The sequence below is a fragment of the Polyodon spathula genome, chromosome 36 (assembly GCF_017654505.1).
Source record: "Polyodon spathula isolate WHYD16114869_AA chromosome 36, ASM1765450v1, whole genome shotgun sequence".
NCBI lineage: Eukaryota > Metazoa > Chordata > Actinopteri > Acipenseriformes > Polyodontidae > Polyodon > Polyodon spathula.
In genome coordinates this window covers 621,733-634,232 of record NC_054569.1, presented here as the reverse complement: position 1 = coordinate 634,232, position 12,500 = coordinate 621,733, and the positions used below count along the sequence as shown (strand labels likewise).

Sequence of the window (12,500 nt, the reverse complement as noted above, 5' to 3'; positions counted from 1 at the left end):
AGAGGGAGTTCTGTGGGCCAGCAGAGGGCTCTGACTGGGAGGGAGGGAAGGAGAGGAGAGGGTGCTGCTCACATGGGAAGGTGAGTTTGATGGTCTGCTTGGTCACACAGTTAAGCTCATCCTCAGAGCCTTTGCAGTCCACTATCCCATCACAAGCCTTCTCCAGGGGAATGAACTTGAAGGACTTGATGCAGAAGAAGTAGTAATAGTCCAGTAGAATCTTGACTGCAAAACAAGAGAGAGGAGCGGGAAAGGAAGGGAGAGTCGGTGAGCAACATGAGATGAGAGGGAGGCGCGGGGGTAGAGGGTCAGGAATCTGAGATGAGAGGGAGAGAGAGATGGAGAGAGAAGAGAGTGAAGATGGAGGGAGCAGGCCAAAGGTGAGACACGGAGGGAGGGAGGGAGAGAGAGAGGAGAGTGGGACACAGAAAAGGGCCAGCGATCTGAGATGAGAGAGGAAGGGAGGGAGAGTGTGGAGGGAGGAAATGAGAGCGAGGGCAGGAGACAGGCTCAACGTTAGAATATAAGAAGCACATTTCAAGACAACAGGTAAGGAAACCAAAGACAGAAGCTCCAGAATGAAAAAGTAAAAACTTGTGTGTTCACACACCCTCTCACATAGACACACACACCCTGCTCAAGTGTTCAAGTGAAGCTGTGTTCAGGTATACTTACTCAGGAAGCTAACGCCAACCAGTATTCCCAGTGTAACCAGTACTGCCACCACAGTGATCACTATGCACCTGGTTGTCATCACAATACTGGGTTGGTCTGGCACCGCTCTGACCTCTGTGGAGGAGACAGGGACAAAGCGGTCATTCACAAATGAGTTCCTGTCATTGTAACTCCCTCCCCACGATAGAGAGACTTAGCGGGTATGGATTCTGAAACAGGAGCTGTTTTCACGTCTAACTCATTTAAAACACGACGAGACAAATATGCATCTAAAAATCCTTTCTGTTCCATTCTGCTGTAGTGCCTATGAAGTTGTCCGTGCATCTGTTTGGTTCGTTTGTCATCTACATGAATCCGTTTCACCTGGAACCCGGTTTCAGCTTGTAAATGTGACAGCAATGTTTTCCCAATTCCTTGGGAGCGGAGCGGTGAGTCGTGTGTTAGCTCCTGTGTAAAGAGGGCACTCCCAGAGTAAACTCACCGGGGTTCAGTGGCTTGGCGCTCTCTGCTGCTTCCAAACGCTTAAGCTCCTGCAGAGAAACAAAGTGACATTGTGAGGGGGCTGAGAAGGTCTGTGTTAACACTCTCAAGGATGGGGGGGTGGTCTGACACAAGGTTTAGGGTCAGCCCTGTGGTCTGGCACAAGGGTTAGGGTCAGCCCCATGGTCTGGCACAAGGGGGGCCAGTTCCTGTCCTGGTCTTTGTTCCAACTCTGTACTAAATTGTTTAACTTAACCAATGAAACCTGCATCCAGACCCCGAAGCTATTCAAGATTTCACAGGTCCTGCTGATCACCCTACAACACCCTCAATGGTGCCGGACTGAAGAGATTCAATGCTGAATGTTTCAACTCTGAAGAGAAAGACTTCCTCTAGTGCCTGTTCCTATTAAACCTGGAGCTGAAGGGCCCTTCAGGACCGTGCTTGGATGTCCCCCCGGGCCCAGTGCTTTTAAACTGCAGATGCAAGCGGTCCTGAACCACAGCTTACCTGCACTTCACTTCCTCTCTGTCTGTGTATTAATTAGCAGGGCAGTGAATTCATGCAATAGAAACAACTGTACAGCAAGTCACACCCCGCTGGAACCTGCCAGCAGCAGCCGTGCTGATGATGCCCCTGAGAGTGCAGCTCTGGCACGCAGCTTCTCAATGACAGAGCATTGCATCCCGTCCCGTCCCTTCTCGCCGTGATTAGCTCGGGTCTGTCTGAGAAACGTCAGCAAGCGATTGCTCACCTGAGCAACAGAAAACACAGAGGGCAAGGGCACACCTGCTTCCAAACAGCGCCGGCTGGCAAAGCAGTCTGCAATTTCTCAGTGTTTGTTTTTGTAATTTTTAAACTACAAACAAAAATACCCTTTCAGCTAAATAAGAAAGGCAGTTTTGACGCCTGAACAGGTATTGCGTGGCTTTATCACGAACTCAAGGGTATTGAAATCCAGTCGAGCGATTGCAGAACCTGTTATGCGCATTGAGGCTGAGTGAATGAATGAATAACAGATTAACTGGATACCAGAGACAGGAGTGCAGTGACATCAGACACGTTGACATGCACAGAACAATCTTAGGGCTAACGTACAGATCCTTCCCCTAGCCCTAACCCTGATTAACTTCAGTGTCTACTAAGATTAGACCTCTTTACCTTTCTTCTGATGAGAGTTTTGGAGGTATGAATGCGTCCCACGTTGACAGCATGGAGTTACCCCAATAACTCAACATACCCCCCTTTTAGGACCCAGCCCAGATCGCTTTGATCTTCCTGGGTATCAATACCTGCAGTACTTCCAAGCCATCTGGAGATGGTACAGCTCCAGACATACAATGACACACAGACTGCCGGAGGAGGGAGGTTAGCGTGGGTACCACAGGGGGAATGCCCTTTGTTTTTGATTTAAAAACACACAACAACACGCACACAGGGTGTCATGAGCAGCCTGGCTTGTAAACACACACGCCTATTTGAAGAATAGCTCTGGAGAGCGTGAGAGATGATCCTTGAGCTGGGTACAGACGCTCCCATTTCTGCCTCTTCGATTTAATTGTGATATTAAGAGATAAAAGCTTCCTATTTAGCTGTGCAACAAGTGAGTAATGAGGTGCGAGCACGGGTACAAAATGCAGTCCAGCCAGTCTTCCCACACACACACACACACACACACACACACACACACACACACACACACACACACACACACACACATGCACACACACACACACACACACACACACACACACACACACACACACACACACACACACACACACACACACACACACACACACACACACACCACACACACACACACACACACACACACACCACACACACACACACACACACACACACACACACACACACACACACACACACACACACACACACACACACACACACACACACACACACACACACACACACACACACACACACACACACACACACACACACACACACACACACACACACACACACACACACACACACACCCCCTGTGATTGAAGCCTGTGCTGCGGCTTGGCGTCCTTATTCTGTAGTTTTTAAGAGAGACCCTGTTTGGGGTTCGCTGGTGAATTGCATGTTGGTAAGCCCTGTCGTTGGTTCTAGGAGAGTAATAAATGGCATATCTTTGAGCTGAGACTTGAACACAGTCTTTTATAAGAGACTAAGCTGACCCTGCGTTTTCCGGGACATCTTCTGCAGCTCCAGGTTCATCAGTCTCTTTCCCCACAGAGTCACTGTTAAGCCAGGTTCCCATGTAGCCCAGTTCCCAGTCCAGGGCTACAGTAAAGAGATCCAGGCAAGGGCATTACTTTCAATACTGACATACTGAAAAAGACATTGCCAGAAGTGTCATTATTCAAGACAACTGCAGGTCAAAAAAATGCCTCTGTCGACTCCCAAATCCTTAATAGAAACGTCGCTGAACACCCAGAGACAGGCAGTCTATTCAGCTTATTCATTTTCAGTCAAGTCCACCTCCATTCTCTCTCCCTTTCTCTCTCTCCTCCCGTTCCTCTCTCAGACTGTTGAGTGAGCTGTCCAATGCCAGCTGGCATCCTTCCTCATCGAACACTCTCTGCTTGACCGTCTTCAATCCAGGCTCCAGACTCTGTAACTGACTCTCTGCTCTCTGCCTCCCTCTCCTCTATTCTAATTCTCTTTGACCTCTCCTCTGTGTTCCACACTGTCTCTCCTGCTCTTCTCCTCTCCTCTGTGTTCCACACTGTCTCTCGTTCTCTTCTCCTCTCCTCTGTGTTCCACACTGTCTCTCGTTCTCTTCTCCTCTCCTCTGTGTTCCACACTGTCTCTAGTCTGTGTTCCACACTGTCTCTCGTTCTGTCCTCCTCTCCTCTGTGTTCCACACTGTCTCTCTTCTCTCCTCTCCTCTGTGTTCCACACTGTCTCTCCTGCTCTCCTCCTCTCCTCTGTGTTCCACACTGTCTCTCCTGCTCTCCTCCTCTCCTCTGTGTTCCACACTGTCTCTCCTGCTCTCCTCCTCTCCTCTGTGTTCCACACTGTCTCTCCTGCTCTCCTCCTCTCCTCTGTGTTCCACACTGTCTCTCCTTCTCTTCTCCTCTCCTCTGTGTTCCACACTGTCTCTCCTGCTCTCCTCCTCTCCTCTGTGTTCCACACTGTCTCTCCTGCTCTCTCCTCTCCTGTCTCTTCTCCTCTCCTCTGTGTTCCACACTGTCTCTCCTGCTCTCCTCCTCTCCTCTGTGTTCCACACTGTCTCTCCTGCTCTTCTCCTCTCCTCTGTGTTCCATACTGTCTCTCGTTCTCTTCTCCTCTCCTCTGTGTTCCACACTGTCTCTCCTGCTCTCCTCCTCTCCTCTGTGTTCCACACTGTCTCTCCTGCTCTTCTCCTCTCCTCTGTGTTCCACACTGTCTCTCCTGCTCTCCTCCTCTCCTCTGTGTTCCACACTGTCTCTCCTGCTCTCCTCCTCTCCTCTGTGTTCCACACTGTTCTCCTGCTCTCCTCTCCTCTGTGTTCCACACTGTCTCTCCTGCTCTCCTCCTCTCCTCTGTGTTCCACACTGTCTCTCCTGTTCTCCTCTCCCTCTGTGTTCCACACTGTCTCTAGTTCTCTTCTCCTCTCCTCTGTGTTCCACACTGTCTCTCCTGCTCTCCTCCTCTCCTCTGTGTTCCACACTGTCTCTCCTGCTCTTCTCCTCTCCTCTGTGTTCCACACTGTTCTCCTTCTCTCCTCTCCTCTGTGTTCCACACTGTCTCTCCTGCTCTCCTCCTCTCCTCTGTGTTCCACACTGTCTCTAGTTCTCTCTCCTCTCCTCTGTGTTCCACACTGTCTCTCCTGCTCTTCTCCTCTCCTCTGTGTTCCACACTGTCTCTCGTTCTCTCCTCCTCTCCTCTGTGTTCCACACTGTCTCTCGTTCTCTTCTCCTCTCCTCTGTGTTCCACACTGTCTCTCGTTCTCTTCTCCTCTCCTCTGTGTTCCACACTGTCTCTCCTGCTCTCCTCCTCTCCTCTGTGTTCCACACTGTCTCTCCTGCTCTCCTCCTCTCCTCTGTGTTCCACACTGTCTCTCCTGCTCTCCTCCTCTCCTCTGTGTTCCACACTGTCTCTCTCTCTCCTCTCCTCTGTGTTCCACACTGTCTCTCCTGCTCTCCTCCTCTCCTCTGTGTTCCACACTGTCTCTCCTGCTCTCCTCCTCTCCTCTGTGTTCCACACTGTCTCTAGTTCTGTTCTCCTCTCCTCTGTGTTCCACACTGTCTCCTGCTCTCCTCCTCTCCTCTGTGTTCCACACTGACTCTCCTGCTCTGTTCCTCTCCTCTCCTCCTCTCCTCTCTGATCTGGGGATCTCAAGCACTGCTCTTGCCTGGTTCTCCTCCTATCTCTCGAATCCTTCCAGATTTTCTGGCGTGGCTCTCTCTCTCACTTTCACTTCTCCTCTCCCCCTCTCTGCAGGGGTATCTCAAGGATCTGTCCTGGGACCCCTCCTCTTCTCACTCTACACCCGGTCACTAGGTGCTCTCATCTCCTCCCACCTTTACACTGATGATGCCCAGATCTGCCTCTTCTTTCCCTCCTTCGACCCCTCTGCATCTCACAATGCTTCTCGGCTATCTCAGCTTGGACACATTCACATCTCCCTCCTCTGAGCTCTCCATCTCTGTCTCCCTTGACTCTATCACACCCTCTCCAGCTCCTTCTGCTAACCCTAGGTGTTACTCGGACAGTAATGATGACCAGGAGAATGAATGTTAACACAGTGGTTATTGACACAGCACCCCGACAGAAAACACAGCAGCAGCAGCTCTCCCCCACTCTCGCCATGATAAGTCCCTTTTGAAAAGGCACAGTGTAATAAAGCATAGTGAAAGCATGGTAAAGCATAGGCAAGCATTAGAAAGAATAACAAGGCATGCTAAAGCATAGTAACAAATCAGACACACCACAGCAAACTATGTAGTGTAACCACGGGAACAGCATGGCAAAAATGTAGAAATCCCATGCAAAAATATTGCGGTAAACTTTTGGAAGGACTGCCTCTACACTGAGTGGAAATAAACGTCAAGGGAAAGTCGTTTTAACCTCAATACAGAATTTGTTGTTCTCTCTTTCCCCTTTCAAATTGCTAATAAATTTCCACTCACAGTCCTGCCAGCAGGAGATGCTCCACTCGCCATCCTGCCAGAGGGAGATAGTCCACGTCCAATAACCTTCGTGCTGCGCAGAGAAGACATGCGCCAAAGACAGGTTCACAAAGAGGACAAAGTCTTATTCAAGATCAGCAGTAAGCGTCTCTCTCAGTCTCTGTTATTCCACAGCCTTGATCTCTTCTATTTGCTCTTCTGTTTTCTCTCTCTCTCTCTCTCTCTCTCTCGCGCTCTCTCTATCTCTTTGGTCTGATACCCAGCACCTTGTGCCAGTGCTGTGGTGTTGAGTGGAGCCCTCGAAGTAAATCAAAACAGACCAACAACTCTGGACTATATCAGCACCTTTGCACACTCACAACTGACTGTATTACTCAGCACTGAGCAATAGACAGGAGCCACTTCCCTGAAATTGAACACCCTCCCTATTCTCTCTCTCTCTCTCTCTCTCTCTCTCTCTCTCTCTCTTTGAATCTCTTTCCTCAGGTAAGGTTGAAGGGCGCGGCGTTAGTGTCGAACACAGCACAGCTGTTGTTTTGTTTTGTTTCGGATTATTTGAGAGATCACAGAGAGATCCCCTTGCAAGAGCAGCGTAATACAAAGGGAATGCATAATAACAATAACACTGATACCTCACAGGGAAGCAGAGGAAAGACTTGGTGAGGAACATATTGCAACTAAACATAACAAAGTTGAGTAGAGCAATGCGTCACCACAGCTAGGGAAGCCAGCAGGCTGTAAAGATGTGAGGATAACAGTCTATACAGTACATGATCACATGTCCTGCTGATCTCACACGCCTCTCTCCCACAAGCTGCCTCTTAACCCTTTGAGTGCCACCCGCCCTGGAAATTCTGCAAATTCTGGCACTGCGACCCTCCAGATGTGTTTATAAAACAAGAAACTGAAGCCCACAAGTATCCATGTCTGTGGTCCATTGAGATCCCAAAGCACCACGGTGATGATAAAACGTGGATAGGAACAGCAGTTTGTAGCCAAAACGAAGGATTTGTTTTTTTTTTTGTAAGGAAATATTGATTAAGGATTTATCAAATGACATCTGTGCAACAATGAATTTGCACTAAAGGGGTGAAAGTGAAAGCCTTCTTCCCTGAGGTGTGGATGCTGTGTGGAGAGCGGTGCTCTGCTGCTTCCTGCTTGAACAGCTCCACGGAACACAGACAGAGATCCCATCCATTAAACATTAACAGATCACATGGGAGGTACGATCTGCACCACAGCTGATAAGCAATCTATATTGGGCTATATAGCGATCGTATTTCAATTTATATAGCGGTCATATACTGAAGTGAAGAGCTCAGAGTCACGTGTCCGATGAAATCTTCATGGAGCAGGCAACCAGGAAGGGAAAATAATAACGGCGACAACGTGGTTGTGTGACTCTCTGTCTCTTTAAGGGGCCAGCGTCTGAGTCAAGGACGCGTGAGCGCTGAGCATTATTCATGCTGTAATTTTCTTATTCTAATTCCTTACTGGAAAGGAGATGTACTCTACAGGAGTGAAGGAAGCAGGAAACAGCCTCTCTGGAGCTGTGAATTCTGACGCTTTGTCTGAAGGTGGGACTCTAATTATATAAATCCCTTTGATATGCAACAGCTCTGTTACTCAGAGGGAACAAGCCGTCTGCTGCAGCCAGTCCACATGTCTGGCTAACAGCAAACCAGCCACTCGCTGGAACACTTTGAATGTTTCCTCTCCTGTAACCCTGTGCTGCAGAGAGGAATGCTGTCAAGCAGAGATGGAGAGGTCAGGGGATCAACACAGACACACCCTCGCACGAGACAGGCGAGGCAGCATGGAGAGGAGATCAACACAGACACACCCTCACAGGAGAGAGAAGAGGCATCACGGAGAGGGGATCAACACAGACACACCCTCACAGGAGAGAGACGAGGCATCACGGAGAGGGGATTAACACAGACACACCCTCACAGGAGAGAGACGAGGCAGCATGGAGAGGAGATCAACACAGACACACCCTCACAGGAGAGAGACGAGGCAGCATGGAGAGGAGATCAACACAGACACACCCTCACAGGAGAGAGACGAGGCAGCATGGAGAGGAGATCAACACAGACACACCCTCACAGGAGAGAGACGAGGCAGCATGGAGAGGAGATCAACACAGACACACCCTCACAGGAGAGAGACGAGGCAGCACGGAGAGGGGATCAACACAAACACACCCTCACAGGAGAGAGACGAGGCAGCACGGAGAGGAGATCAACACAGAAACACCCTCACAGGAGAGAGACGAGGCAGCACGGAGAGGAGATCAACACAGAAACACCCTCACAGGAGAGAGACGAGGCAGCATGGAGAGGAGATCAACACAGACACACCCTCACAGGAGAGAGACGAGGCAGCACGGAGAGGAGATCAACACAGACACACCCTCACAGGAGAGAGACGAGGCAGCACGGAGAGGAGATCAACACAGACACACCCTCACAGGAGAGAGACGAGGCAGCACGGAGAGGGGATCAACACAGACACACCCTCACAGGAGAGAGACGAGGCAGCACGGAGAGGAGATCAACACAGACACACCCTCACAGGAGAGAGACGAGGCAGCACGGAGAGGGGATCAACACAGACACACCCTCACAGGAGAGAGACGAGGCAGCATGGAGAGGAGATCAACACAGACACACCCTCACAGGAGAGAGACGAGGCAGCACGGAGAGGAGATCAACACAGACACACCCTCACAGGAGAGAGACGAGGCAGCACGGAGAGGAGATCAACACAGACACACCCTCACAGGAGAGAGACGAGGCAGCATGGAGAGGAGATCAACACAGACACACCCTCACAGGAGAGAGACGAGGCAGCACGGAGAGAGTTAGGGTTGGTTAGGGTTAGGGTTAGGGTTAGGGTTAGGTTAATTAGGAGTTTTTCAGCTTTTAAAGGTGTGTTTTGGTGTACAAGTGCACATGTGTCTGTTTTCTTAAAAAATACTTTGATATTCAATTTTTCTGATTCGTTAACGCGTGGTCCTTGTAGGTATCTAGAAAATCCATTTTAGATTCATCTGAGACTGATCTCATTTCAATTGACGGCTGATGTGAGTTCAGTGTGTTGAGGACCTTTTTGAAATACAGATGAGTCAGAGGTCAAACAGGGCAGATATATCCTCTATCTATCTGAGGTCATGTGTTCATGTTTCCACGTATCTGGCATGACCAGGGAAGCATTTGGAAACGCTGTGCTTTCCCAGTCTGCCTTATACATGTTAGCGTGGGGAAAAATGTTTGTCCTGCTGTGCCTTGCATTTGAAGGTGAAATTCATCATTGAATTCAAAGTCATTCCTTGTTCTAACGGTCAAAGTGTGTCTGTGTTCGCTCTGGAGTTCATTTCAAACCATTCCTGTACTGACCTTCAGCCTCTTTGTGTTTCTAAGCTAGTGCAGAAGCTGCCTATGTCTATTGTAAAAAGGAAGGCATCCGTTGCTATGGTAATATCTCTGATTGTGTTTCCAAAGTCGTATGTGTGTTTCATACAGCTTGGATGTTTTTGGGTAAGGAAGGAGTTCAAATGTTTTGCTATTCTATGTGATTCGCTACCACAGTCTCAATGCCAGCTGGAATTGCATGTGATAATGTCCAGGAGTCCCGTGTTTTGTGGATTCTAGGCAGTATATACAATGTTCTCGTCTGGGCGCATTAAGAATTGGACCTGCTTTGGTTTAAGGAAGCCCCTTTGTTGTAGTTGATAGATTGGGGAGTATTCTTTCATGGCATTTTTGTAAATGACATTTAATAGAGAAAAGTGTAAGGTACTGCACGCAGGAAATAAAAATGTACATTATAAATATCATATGGGAGATATTGAAATTGGAGAAGGAATCTATAAAAAGACCTAGGAGTTTTTGTTGACTCAGAAATGTCTTCATCTAGACAATGTGGGGAAGCTATAAAAAAGGCTAACAAGATGCTCGGATACATTGTGAAAAGTGTTGAATTTAAATCAAGGGAAGTAATGTTAAAACTGTACAATGCACTAGTAAGACCTCATCTTGAATATTGTGTTCAGTTCTGGTCACCTCGCTATAAAAAAGTTACTGCTGCTCTAGAAAGAGTGCAAAGAAGAGCGACCAGAATTATTCCGGGCTTAAAAGGCATGTCATATGCAGACAGGCTAAAAGAATTGAATCTGTTCAGTCTTGAACAAAGAAGACTACGTGGCGACCTAATTCAAGCATTCAAAATTCTAAAAGGTATTGACAGTGTCGACCCAAGGGACTTTTTCAGCCTGAAAAAAGAAACAAGGACCAGGGGTCACAAATGGAGTTTAGAAAAAGGGGCATTCAGAACAGAAAATAGGAGACACTTTTTTACACAGAGAATTGTGAGGGTCTGGAATCAACTCCCCAGTAATGTTGTTGAAGCTGACACCCTGGGATCCTTCAAGAAGCTGCTTGATGAGATTTTGGGATCAATAAGCTACTAACAACCAAACGAGCAAGATGGGCCGAATGGCCTCCTCTCGTTTGTAAACTTTCTTATGTTCTTATGTTCTTATGTTCTTAAATGGGCTGGTTTAGTTTTGTGTGGGGGTTCAAGCTGTTTAGCAGTCTTTTAGATTCAATATTGCTGTTTGTCTATAATGACTATTGAGCTACCTTTGTCTGCTGGGGTTAGGGTGAGGGTTAGGATTGGGGTTAGGGTGAGTGTTGGGGTTAGGGTTAAGGTTAGGGTTAGGATTAGGGTTAGGGTACAGATTAGGGTTAGGGTTAGGGTTAGGGTACAAGTTGGTTTAGAGTTTGGGCTGTGGTTGGTGCTAGGGATAGGGTTAGAGTTATATGTTCTGATACAGCATTGTGATTAAAGCTTCATGAATTAAACAGCCTCCCCTTTAAGAGAAACCCCAGAGATTCTTCCAGGATGTCCTGCTGCTCTCCAATTACAGTCAAAGACAAACAATAAAGCGCTGACACGATTACTCAATCGCTCCTTCACAACCAGTACTGCAAGAATCCCACGCACGCGTCCCCATGGCATTGCGTGCAGGTCATCGATGTGACACAGTCAGAGTCAGAGCGCTTGTGGAAAGTCAGGTGCTCAGGTACTCGGCACAGCAATAATCCACCAGCAGTGTGACAATAATATTGAATCAGTACCCGGGAATGCAAGGTGAAGCCATGCAGGTCACTAAGCCAGGCTGAAAACAAGCAGGGATTCAGAGATGCAATATTCTCTCCACTCACTCCACACAGCAGTGACTCAGCAGCCCCTATCCACAGGTGCTCTGTGCTTATTGTCAGAGTCTTTGGTCTCAGTATATTCTCTTAGGCGCAGAGTCACACCCACAGACAACACAAGGGGTTTTTTTTTTAAACTGACAAGGAAACAAAAATGTTTACGCTAATATTGTTAGCAACATGATCCACTGAGAGATAAACAAGGAAACAGGCTGGGATTCACCAACAACCTCTCCACTGTGAACACAGTGTCAGAGCTGCACCCCATTCACCCTGAACCTCTCCACTGTGAACACAGTGTCAGAGCTGCACCCCATTCACCCTGAACCTCTCCACTGTGAACACAGTGTCAGAGCTGCACCCCATTCACCCTGAACCTCTCCACTGTGAACACAGTGTCAGAGCTGCACCCCATTCACCCTGAACCTCTCCACTGTGAACACAGTGTCAGAGCTGCACCCCATTCACCCTGAACCTCTCCACTGTGAACACAGTGTCAGAGCTGCACCCCATTCCTATTACATTTACATTTTTGATTTAACGTGTACGTTATGTAAAATCTAAATGTTAAAACTAAATTGCCAAAATGGTTTAATAGATCAATAAAAAAAAATATTCAGCGAAAAAAGGCACTTTACAGAGCATTAAAAAAGGAACAAAAAGAAAGTACACAGAAAGAGTACACAGAACTGCAAACCTGAAGTTAGAAAGGCCAAGAGAGAAATAGAAATGAACATTGCTAAGGGAGCTAAAACTGAACCTCCAAAATGTTTTTCCAATATTAGAGCAGCAAGAGAACATTCAAAGGAGGAGATTAAATGTTTAAGAGATACAAATGGCAAAATCAGAGGAAGAAAAAAATAGCAAATATGTTAACCTCTTTTCACAAGTTTTTACAAAGTGATACAGACAACATGCACCCACATGTCACCCTGTTCCTATCCACTTTAGCATAACTGAGGCAGAAGTGTCAGAGGGACTAGGAGCT

General features: G+C 47.9%; 1 protein-coding gene across 5 annotated transcripts in view; it reads right to left on the bottom strand.

Moving 5' to 3' along the window:
- tmprss4a (transmembrane serine protease 4a) overlaps nucleotides 1-12,500 on the bottom strand; it is a 22,508-nt gene that overhangs the window by 6,949 nt on the left and 3,059 nt on the right. For 3 of the 5 annotated variants that reach the window (XM_041235000.1, XM_041235001.1, XM_041234999.1), the window contains 3 exons: nucleotides 1,157-1,205; nucleotides 676-789; nucleotides 73-225 (listed from right to left, as the gene is read on the bottom strand). In XM_041235000.1, coding sequence (XP_041090934.1) covers nucleotides 73-225; nucleotides 676-754 — 232 coding nt within the window. In that variant the 5' untranslated portion in view covers nucleotides 755-789; nucleotides 1,157-1,205. Of the gene's footprint in view, nucleotides 1-72; nucleotides 226-675; nucleotides 790-1,156; nucleotides 1,206-3,347; nucleotides 3,512-6,287; nucleotides 6,642-12,500 lie in introns of those variants that run through there. The other 2 variants (XM_041234998.1, XM_041235002.1) reach the window with 2 other exon arrangements.